Source organism: Gymnoscopelus microlampas, assembly GCF_963454915.1.
Source record: "Gymnoscopelus microlampas genome assembly, chromosome: 12".
Taxonomy (NCBI): Eukaryota; Metazoa; Chordata; class Actinopteri; order Myctophiformes; family Myctophidae; genus Gymnoscopelus; species Gymnoscopelus microlampas.
This window is the reverse complement of record NC_139949.1, coordinates 17,109,010-17,119,906: the sequence shown is the minus strand read 5'-3', so window position 1 is coordinate 17,119,906 and position 10,897 is coordinate 17,109,010. Positions and strand designations below refer to the sequence as shown.

The window sequence follows — 10,897 nt, the reverse complement described above, 5'->3', positions numbered from 1 at the left end:
TCCCACACCCACACATCACACAAGTCCTTGATCTTCATTAACTCCATTAACCTCTGAAGACACAGTGAATAGTTCAATCACTGTGACTTGGTGCAAAACACACACACGCACGCACGCACAACCAACTCTAAACCAATCAGAAGGTCCCATCCCTTCAGGCTATGGGACGTTGGATCTCAATCACTTCAGCCGTGCGCAACACGGCTAGTGTTTGTTTACAAGTGAGAGAGAGACGGCCAGTGAAGCACGTTTGCTACTACCTGGCTTATTTCTAACCTATAATGTTTTAAGATACATATTTTAGTGTGCAGATGAAGTTTAAAATGAGTAATACACTCATCTTCAATGAGATTCAAAACGGAGTATCTCTGTAATTAAAATCAGCTGTGTTTGAAGAACGTGCAGCTATGGGAATCAAACAGGTGCATGTAATCAAGATTAATTTATATTCATGAAGGCTGCGTTATGTCATCACGCAGCACGTTTTCATTTACAGCAAGTAATTAAGATTGGCCTTTTAGGGACTTTAGATGTAAAAATACACAAAAAATGTTTTTTTTTCATTTTTTTTGGCATCTATTGTTAGGTATGCCCATATGATGACCACGGATATGCTCTAAATGTGTGAAAAACATATTTTTCATTTCACTACACCTTTAAGTAAAAGTACCAATACTCCAATATAGAAATACTCTGTTACAAGTAAAAGTCCAGAACTCAAAATGTACTTGAGTAAAAGTACAAAAGTATTGGCATCAAAATATACTTAAAGCACGCACACACTTGCTGCTAAGCTGGTGATAAGCTGCACTTCTGCACCACAACACCTTAATGACAGGGAGACTGGCATGCAGAATCTGTTGGATGGGGCATGGAAAAGCTATTTTTCTTTGAACGTGGTTGGCAACGAATAAAAGTACATGCAGCGGGGCCTTGTGAAAGATTAGGCAGCGTAAGTATCCCATACTAATGTTAGAAGCAAATAGCGTGCATAATAACAATTGGAACAATTGAATTCTAAACCTGACCCGACCCAGATAGAACTTGTGAGCTAATGATTACCATCGAGGCCTCGTCTGCAATGTTTAGCAGGCGAGACTCCATGGGGATGCCGTGGCTGTGTTTACCAGAGGAATCCCGCTTGTCACCAAAAGATTTGCGCTCGTGTGGCGCCACAGGTTCAAGGTTCAAGGTTTCTTTATTGTTACATCTTGTGTACGGATACATAAGAGTATAATAGGCTCTATGCACAGCAGCCATATTGGGAATGAATTGGGCCCCTTCCTTACTTCCTTCACAGGTGTTACCAATGATACTAATTAAGGCTCTGTTCCATTTAGTGTGGCATAGTGGTTGTCTTATTTTCAAGGACCCCCATAACTCTGAGAGTGTACAAATGGAACCAAATGGACCCGTAAGGGTCCATTTGGTTCCATTTGTACAGAGTTACACACCCACCATAAAGGGGCCATTTGGGAACCAAAATGGAGTGTATCTAGTGAGCCAAAATGCACGATATCCGCACCCTGACCAGAATGGTACAGAGCCTTCATTAGTATCATTGGTAACACCTGTGAAGGAAGTAAGAGACCCAATTTCTTTCCAATATGGCTGCTGTGCATAGAGCCTATTCTGGTTCCTTGTAGCAACAAAAATAGTAATGATGGTAAGCATCAACACAACAGCAGGAGAATAGCAAAGATCAGATATTAGCAGTGGTGTAAAGTAACTAAGTACATGTACTCAAGTACAATTTTGTATCTGTCCTCTGAGAGCTGTATTTGTTCTCTTAGAGCTGACAACAGTCATTTAATCTGTTGAGCAAGATGGCTGTCTCATTTTCATGTTGCTCAACGGACCTCTGGAGTCACGGTGCCCCAAGCTTAGGGGTCAGACACAATTAATCTAATGTTGCATGAAACATTCAATCATACAGTTTAGTCACTCCAGTAACAGGCCCCGGGCCCCCTGAGGTCTGTGTTTACAGGAGTTTACTATTTCCTAATAAGGCTCATTTTATGGAATACCTCCAGGGCAGCCACATGTATAATGTACTATTCGTACATTATTGTTCCTGTTAGCATCCCGTGTTGAATGGTACAGGATGTGTGCTATACGTGTGCTATACGTGTGCTATGCGTGTGCTATGCGTGTGTGTGTGTGTGTGTGCGTGCGTGCGTGCGTGCGTGCGTGCGTGCAAGTGTTTCTACTGTAGATTTTAATATTCTGAATACTCACAGCATACTAGCAGAGAGGCAATGAGGAAGAGTCTCAACAGCATCCTGGTTCTCATGGGATTCAAACTCAAACACCTACAAAGAGACCAACATTAGCTTTCTCTTCTTACAGGTTCTCTGTAGAGGAGCATGAAGGGAAATGGAACGAATATACACAGTATACATGCATATATATCATAAGGTAACTTAATTTGCAGGCAGTAAATTATTCTCCACTTGTACAATGTGGTGGGAGGAGCGTCCGGTCCATCGAGCCCACACTTCCGCCAAGCTGCTAAGCTCACTATAATCAATGTACTCTTTATTTCAAGTCTTTGTTTGTATATGGTTGTTTTTTTCCATTGGTGTTGTCAGTGTGTTGATTAGTGTCTTTGACGTTTAATACAAACCTTATATTATATATATTCCTTTATTAGTCACAAATAAAAGGTGTGTGTGTATACATATTGGATAAAGAGCACAATTAGACAACCATCATGAACCATTAAGAGCAAGGAGACAGATATACAATAACAACCCCCCATGGGGAACAACATAACTAATTGCAGAGCCCACTGGTGGTGCTGGGGTGGCGGTGGGAGCAAACAGCCGCATAACAATAAACCAGGGAAACATACGTAGAAGGAACGCAGATTTAGGTGAGATTAAATAAGCACCCCAATTGGTCAGCTGATTGCCACGTCAGTGTAAGACGTATGGGTCTTGCATGACACTAGTCTTGCAAGCTATACGCATCATTGACTGTGTGGAAACAATTCAGGGAAGAGAAAAAACAATGCAAAGACTTTAGAGTTGTCCAAGCCCATAAATTTCATATTTCACCAGATGTCGCAATGTTGTATATAGATGGTTCATCCATACCCCACCCCATCCTAAAGCTTGAGACCTTCACAATACTGTAAGTCCAACTGTACATGTTTCAATGAAGCATCTAATTGTACCTTCAGTGCTCACAAACAAATTGTCTTTTTCCAATCTAGAATGTTTCAGAGGTTGGCAAAATCATCTTGCAACAGCAAAACCAACTACATTGCGATGACTAGATATCATTACAGGAGAAATCAGTTGCAAATAACATTACAGACAGTTTTGCTTTTAAAAAGTCTTTGATTAAAACAAAAATCACACCCTGTGTGAAGGAAGCGGTGCCTTTGGGGCGGTAGTCCATGTACAAAATTTGTACTCCATAGCATGCTGCGAACTTGAGTTATGGCTGTTTGAAGGCCAGCCAATGGGAAGACAGAGGGGGCGGGGCTTCAGCAATTCATGCTGGTCCCTAGTGGTGGTCTAAGTCCACATACCAAATGTGGACTTGGTGGCATGCTGCAAACTGGAGTTATAGCTGTTTAAAATCCCGTGCTCATCCCGTGCTCATACGGGCGCTGGGGGTCCCTGGACCCCTCTTTGATAACTTCATCAATGCATGCTCGTGCCTATTGGTGGTCTAAGTCCACAGACCAAATGTGGACTTGGTGGCATGCTGCAAACTGGAGTTATAGCTGTTTAAAATCCCGTGCTCATCCCGTGCTGAAACGGACATCCCGTGCTCAAACGGGCGGACAGACATAGCTTACGGGGGGGGTCCCTGGAGCCTGCTTTGATAACTTCAGCAATTCATGCTTGTCCCTATTGGTGGTCTAAGTCCAAATATGAAATTAGGACTTGGTGGCATGCTGCGCACTGGAGTTATAGCTGTTTGAAATCCCGTGCTATAAACGGGCGGACGGACATAACATCATTGGGGGTCCCTGGACCCCTCTTTGATAAGCAGTGGCACGTGTGGCCAAAGAGAGGAGAGATGGCATAGGCAATGTCCAAGGCCGTGTGTGTCTGTGTGTGTGTGTGTGTGCGTGTGTTTGTATGTGTTTCTTCTTTGCCGTCAGGCTCATACGGACGGACGGACGGACGGACGGACGGACGGACGGACATACGGACAAAGCCACGTATAGAGCGGTTGGCACCGCTAAAAAACATAACAAAAAAATCTGACACAGCTAGGAGGCTATAGGACCTGAACCATATGAAACTGATATAGTCATTAATTTACAGAGATCACAGTGCTAAGTGGGTTTAAAAGATTTTGCACCAGGGACCCCGATAAGAAAAGATCTACAAACTCACAACGCATCACGATGGGACACAAGTTCTAAACTGTTCCTCATTTTGATGGGGCCCCACTTTGAGAACCACTGAATACCCAATATGTTACATTATGAACACAGTTGTTGACACCTTACAAATGCCTCTAGTTGTTTTACAAGGCTACTTGAAAATGAAATACCGTAACTTTGTATGTACATAACACAAATGTGTCGATGCAAAAAAAAACACCACTAACACTACAGTCGGAGGTATAATCTTACCACGGTCATTTGGCCTAGACGGTGATAAAGATTAAATATTTAGTCCCCCTTCTATCAATTTCAAATTTTTAAGCCCCTAATTTTGTTTTGAGTGGGTTGAAAAAATGAATCATGTGGATCTTGGGATCCACATGGGGATGGCGTGGCTCCAATGTGGATCTCAGACTTCATGTGGCCAGCATGTATCAGTCGTCTATGATGTGTATGACTCCAAATAAGAGCACGGTTTCAGCCATGACTTCCATTATAAAATGAAAGTTATTATTTCAAAAAGTATAAAACATATTTGAAAAAAAAATGTGTGGAGGTACTAAGTTGCACAAATATGGCACCGATTGGTCCAACAATTAGAGATATTAGGTCCGGATAAACACACACAGACACACAGACCCAACCAGGCCGGGCTCAATGCACAGGCTTTAGGGGCACCAAGCTCAGGGGACACCAAACGCCTGGCCAAAAGGAAAAAAGACTGGACTATTCCAAGTAACAGCGCCAAAATACTGCTAAATCAGTGCCAGGCAGAACCCTGCACCTGGTCGTAGCCCCAGGCACCAAAAAGGGTTCATCCGGCCCTGAATCCAACCGTTAAAGAGTTGCCGTCATGGTATCCCCTATACACACTGGACTTCAGAGCTTATTCCTCTCTAGCGTTGTGCATTTAGTGAGTATGGGTGAGAAGAACCAGTTCTGGAGCCACTACTGAAGGGAACGCACAAAAGCTTTTTCACTTGACTTGACTTCACTTGACTTCACTTGACCTCACTTCACTCAGTCAGTCACAGGCTAATACAAAGGGATCACTCAATTCATTCCTGGAGGGTTGCCTCCAAAATTGAAATTAGTTGGCACAGCTGGCACTTCGAACTTGTAGCCACCAAGCTTCTCGATCATCTTGGATTCATGTGCTGCCTTTCTCTGATCTGCGAGTATGCCAACGTCGTGAAGATGTTTGACCTGTTCCTCATCAAGGGCTTGTGTGAGTGCCTGATACCATGCTGGGTCACGGGTCTGTACATTCTGTAGTACGGCTTTGAAGATCTGATACTCATCCACAGACAAGTTGTCTTCATCATCCACAGGAGTAGTGTAATCATCTAATGCTTCCTCCTCTTCATCATCATCCTCATCCCAGTAGTCATCATCATCTCCATCCTCTCCTGCCTGCTTCTGAACACGGACATCATCAATGTCATCCTCGTCGCTGGCAGGCTCAGCATCCTCATCATCCTCATCTTCCTCATCGTCTTCATTCTCTTTTTTGGCTTTAAGGGCATATGCCTTTTTCAGACCACTAAAGAGCAGAATAGCAGCAGGCAGCAACTGGCCGGCCACCTGGTTCACAGCCTGGGGTCTTTGTTCCAGGTCAATCAGGGCACAGAGGCCAAGAACGCTCATCTTCATGTCATGGAGGCTAAGGAAGCAATCGATATCTTTGAGCCACTGAGTAATAAATTGGTTAGTGATGGGCTCTGTGTTGTTGGGAAAGCGCAGATTCTCCAGGATGTTGAAGAGCAGAGGTGGGCTATAATAAAGCGCAGCGATTGCGACTTGCAAGCACATAGTCCGCAACTCACTGGTTTCCACCAGCCTCGTCAACCGCTCCAACGCAACATTCACAAACGAGTGCACAGCCTGATTGATGCCACGGCCTTTGCACTGCAGAATGATCACCTCCAACAATTTTGCTGCATGACACTCTGGATCCTCACCAAGATCCCCTGTCAGGACCTTCTTGCACATGCTGAAGATAATCTCAAGGTACTTGGTGTCAGACAGGAGAGTGTCTGTATCCACTGTGACATAGTTGTGAAGGAGAGGCAACATATCTATAATGTAGTCAAAATCATCTTCCTGGAAGACATTAAACATCACAGGAAGGAGCTGCCACATTTGTGGGGACACCTGCTTGCAGGTCAGGCTGTCGGACAGATTCAGGATCTCCCGATAGAACTGCTCTAGGTGGTCCTTCAGCACCGAGTCAATCACCTGTAGACAGATGCCTTCCAACTGCTGGGTGATGTCTTTGTGCTCTTCCACCACGTCCAGCAATGTCTCAATGGTGCTGAGGATTCCCTGAGCTGTTACTGCTTTGTCTTCATCTCCCCCCTCCTCCTCATCAAGGCCCCCCTCAATCATCTGCTTGAATGTCATAGCCAAGTGCTGCGTCATCTCCACTGTGATGGGGATGATCTCCTCGCTGTATTCATTGACCAAGTTCTGTATGACGCTGGTGAGTTCATCATTCACAGTTTCTCTGACAATGTCCAGGAGTGTCTGCATCACTGGCTGGATGAAGGGGCTGACGTACTCTTTAGCTTTCTCATTGTTGCTGACAAGGAGTTGTAGGGCGAAGGCAGCCGCTGCCTTGACGGGCATTTCATTGTCATTGATGAGACGAAGACGTGTCAATTCGAGGGCTGTCTGCAGATTCCGGTCACTCGTGTACTTCACCTCACTTAAGCAATACAAAACCCAGCAGGCTCTGGCTCTCATGTAGCCCAGTTCACTGAGAAACATGGGGAAGACGTGATTCTTCAGCAGGGTCTCCATCTGTTCCTTATACATCTTTTGTTTGAGCAGAATGTCACCTAGTGAACCTATCATATTTAGGGCACCATCCTTTTTCCTGGGGTCAGAGTTAGGATCATTAAGGATCTGGTAACAGAAGCCCACAGTCTTTGAAAGGACCTCTTTCCTCTTGTTGCAGGAGGTATTGAGGAGGGTCTGTGCTGCTGTGGAGGGGGTGATGACATCATCAAACTCAGAAAACTTAATGCGGATGTACTCGTTTTGGTCTTCCTGCCACAGTTCCTCGTCAAAGTCTGAGTGACACATCAATGGGAAAACCACATCCTGAATGATTTCCTGGATGTGAGGCTTCAGGTTTTTCCAGGTAATGGCATGTGTAATGCCGTGGTTGATATAGTTGAGTGTCTGTTGGAGCACTATGGGGGCCACATATTGCTTATGCTTGTACTGATATAAAACCTTCAGTAGCACCTGTTGTGCAGTCACTGCATATGATTTGAGGAAAAGTTCTGCAAACTTGACATATTCTTTGGGTGCATTATTTGGGTTGCCATATCTTTCAAACAGCCGGGCCAAGATGCGAAGGGCCCACTTCTTACACTTCCACCAGGGCAGATCAGCCCTCTCATCCTCATCCACCTGCAATGTCTCTGGAGGCACATCTCTGTCCACTACAGTCTTCAGGATCTGCATCCATTCTGGCAGGTTCTGTCTGTTGATGAGCTCCAAAGGGAGGTTGTTCTGGAACAGGGCATGGAGTATCTTGAAGATCTGTTTCTGCACCAGCACAGAGTCACTGGAAGGGTCAGGCAGTAACTGGATGAAGCGTTCCTTCAACATAGGCATAAATATGTTCATGGCAGCCACCAAGGGTTGGCGCTCATCTGGTTTCTTATATTCATAGTTCTTGACCAGCTGGTAGAGGCAGAGCAAGATGCCCAGCCATCCTGCACTGTTGTCTGACTTTAGATAGAAGCCTATCTTTTCCACAAAGTTTGTCCACTTGCCTGGGTAGTCATGCTTGATCATTTGGTGGATGCACGTCGTCAGCTGGACCCCGATGCACTCGGGTGAGACTATGATGGCCTCCACAATATGGTCTCGAATGAACTGCTTGTCCTCCTCAGGGATGCTGCTGGTGACCAGCGTCTCTGTGCCTGAAACTTCTTCGTCACTCCAGTACTTAGTTATCATGTTCTTGAGGTAAATCACACCTGCTTGTTTGACAGGCAAATCCAGCTGGTCGGAGGTGGTGACTTGCAGTAGCGTGGACACAAAGTTTACCTGGGTATGACCCTCATTCAGCTGTCTCTCTGCAGCCTCACGCCGGTTAGGATCCATAGTGCCCCATAGGGCCTGGACTAGAGACTCAGGATTCATTGGGAAAACTCTGTGGCTCAGATCTAATATTTCAGTAGTGTTATTAATCTCCTTTCACTACGCAAGGCGCTCCGTGTAACTGGTGTGAAATATATAAATGCATATCTTTTATATGTCCCAGCCCATGCCCTGCGTCTGCACAAATTGGCATTGCAAGGCAACGGTTTATGTTGTGATTGATGTCAGACCAGAGCTCAATCTCCAAGAGCAAGAGAGGTAGTGGGAGGGAGTGAGAAACAGAGGATGAGGGAGAGCTTATTTCACCCGTGTGATAACCCGGAGAGGGACAGAGAGGGAGACAGCCTATTTTACCACCACCGCCGGGCAATACTGGGTACTGAACCTCAACAAGCTGATCGACAAAGGTGCGAAGAGAGAGAGAGAGAGAGAGGGGGGGGGGATATAGGGATAGTGAGAACGCCTTTACACCCACGCAATAACCCAGTACAGAAAGCGAGGGCGGGAGAGGTGGAGAGGAGGAGAGCCTGATCACTGAGAGAGAGAGAGAAAGAGAAACCCAGCCAATGCTAATGAATATACCAAACCTGAACACAGTAATCGATTGTCAGCGCAATAAACCCAGAAATGCTGATTGATTGATTAATTGATTGATTGAAGTATTTATAGTTAGAATAGCGCAATGCCCATGAGAACACATGCCCAGTCAGTTATGCTGTACCTGTTGTACACGCTGTTAGCGTGTAGCTACATAGTGTAGATTCTACACTATGATATGGATGGCTTGATTTTGATTCTGGGCAAACTGGTCTACAGGTGTATACAGTGTATGCATTATATACATAAATATGATATGACATAGTAAAATGTACATTCTTGTAGAACAGTTTTAGCCTGGTAAACCCTCCCTCCGGAAATCTCATTTCCATTTGATTCCAGGAGTGAGTCTGGCCTGATTGCCCATTGTGGGAGTTTCTAGCGGAATTACCAACTAACCGAGCCAATCAGCGTCCTCGCTCATTGTTTTGTGATTGACAGCGGGGGTAGGCCAATCAGGTGGAACCAGAGTGGTTCACACGTCATTAATCAATACACCTTTCATACAAGCTGCTCATTAACATCAAAGACAAACCAATTACTCCTGGTGATAATCACTGCAGCCTAAAGTTGCTAGCCTGGTTCCAGATGAATCTGCCTTTGCAAAATTGCATGCACTTTAGCCCTCGGCAGATTAGGTCTGGCCCCCCTCCATAGAGATTTAAATTCTCTCCCTCCGCAGTTGTGCGGAGCCAACCAGGGCCCAGTATCCAAATGTGGGCGGGCTTATCACCTTATTTGGAGCAATGACGTACAAGGAAGCACTGCTCTGATTGGTTCGTTCAAGGAAGCACTGCTCTGATTGGTTTAGGTCTAACCAATAGAGTCCGTTTGGATCTTTTTGTAACCGGTAACCGCCCCTTAGAAGAAAATCTACCGTTGATAGGGACCAGACTAATATCCACGCAGTGTGTCGTGTGATATTGTCTGGCTACGCGAGGCTATAAAGTTGCTTAATTGGACATCAAAGGGCCACTTGGACATCAAAGCTACATTACTCCCGCCCATCTCCAGCCCACAGCCAAATTGCCCATATAGGTCTGCAGGCCAGACTCACTCCTGAAATAAAATACAATTGAGATTTCTGGAGGGAGGGTTTACCAGGCTAGAACAGTTTGCCCAGAATCCAAATAAATCCAAACCAAAATCAAATCATTTAAGAATCCAGTTTTAAAACCAGTGTACAGTAACATTATCTCTACTGTCTGTCTCAATCTCTACTACAGAGCCACCAGAGGTCGAAACATGAAATCTACCACTTTTAGGTTCTCATCCATAGTTGTTTTTATATACTACCAGATAGTGTCAGGAATGTATCTAGTACACTTACCAGTCTTAAGGAGCAGTGGAAGCGTGGGCGCTGGCATAGTAGAGACACAAAGAAGAGTGTGTTTGAAAGCAGGTCAGCCTGCAATGTGAGGGAGGGAGTGTACAGCATAGGCCATGGCTACCAGACATCCCACCAGTCAATATTGATATTGGACTCTCAAAAATACATCCCTGTATGCTCGTCTGAAAGGAGACACTTCTTTTTTTTTTATTCCTTCATGTTACACTGAACGTTCCACAGAACTTCCATCGAATGTGTCCAGTAACTCTTATTTCATATAATGAGCCACTGACAACCTCTCTCTACCTCATTATCATGACTCTTTAAGCACCTTTAACGCTGCATCCCCATTTTGGGGATTAAAGGCTACATTTTTCAAAAATGATTTGATGTTGATAAGGGGCATGGTTCACAGGATGAGTATAGTTCCTTCACTCTTAAAATATGTACAAAGTGTTGCACATTCGCCTTTTTTGCGCTTCATAATTATTTTTATGAAC

The 10,897-nt window shown here is 44.8% G+C and overlaps 2 protein-coding genes across 2 annotated transcripts in view; both read right to left on the bottom strand.

Moving 5' to 3' along the window:
- LOC311056985 (leukocyte cell-derived chemotaxin-2) overlaps window positions 1-10,469 on the bottom strand; it is a 16,886-nt gene extending 6,417 nt beyond the window's left edge. Inside the window, exons 1-2 of the mRNA XM_084073852.1 lie at window positions 10,398-10,469; window positions 2,239-2,312 (exon numbers count right to left, since the gene is read on the bottom strand). Coding sequence (XP_083929978.1) covers window positions 2,239-2,293 — 55 coding nt within the window. The 5' untranslated portion in view covers window positions 2,294-2,312; window positions 10,398-10,469. The remainder of the gene's footprint in view (window positions 1-2,238; window positions 2,313-10,397) is intronic.
- On the bottom strand, window positions 5,405-8,512 carry LOC311057582 (importin-7-like; the record flags this gene model as incomplete). Its single annotated transcript, XM_084074570.1, has 1 exon — window positions 5,405-8,512. The coding sequence occupies one exon, from the start codon at window positions 8,510-8,512 to the stop codon at window positions 5,405-5,407; it is 3,108 nt and encodes a 1,035-aa protein (XP_083930696.1).
- Window positions 10,470-10,897: the final 428 nt, after the last annotated feature.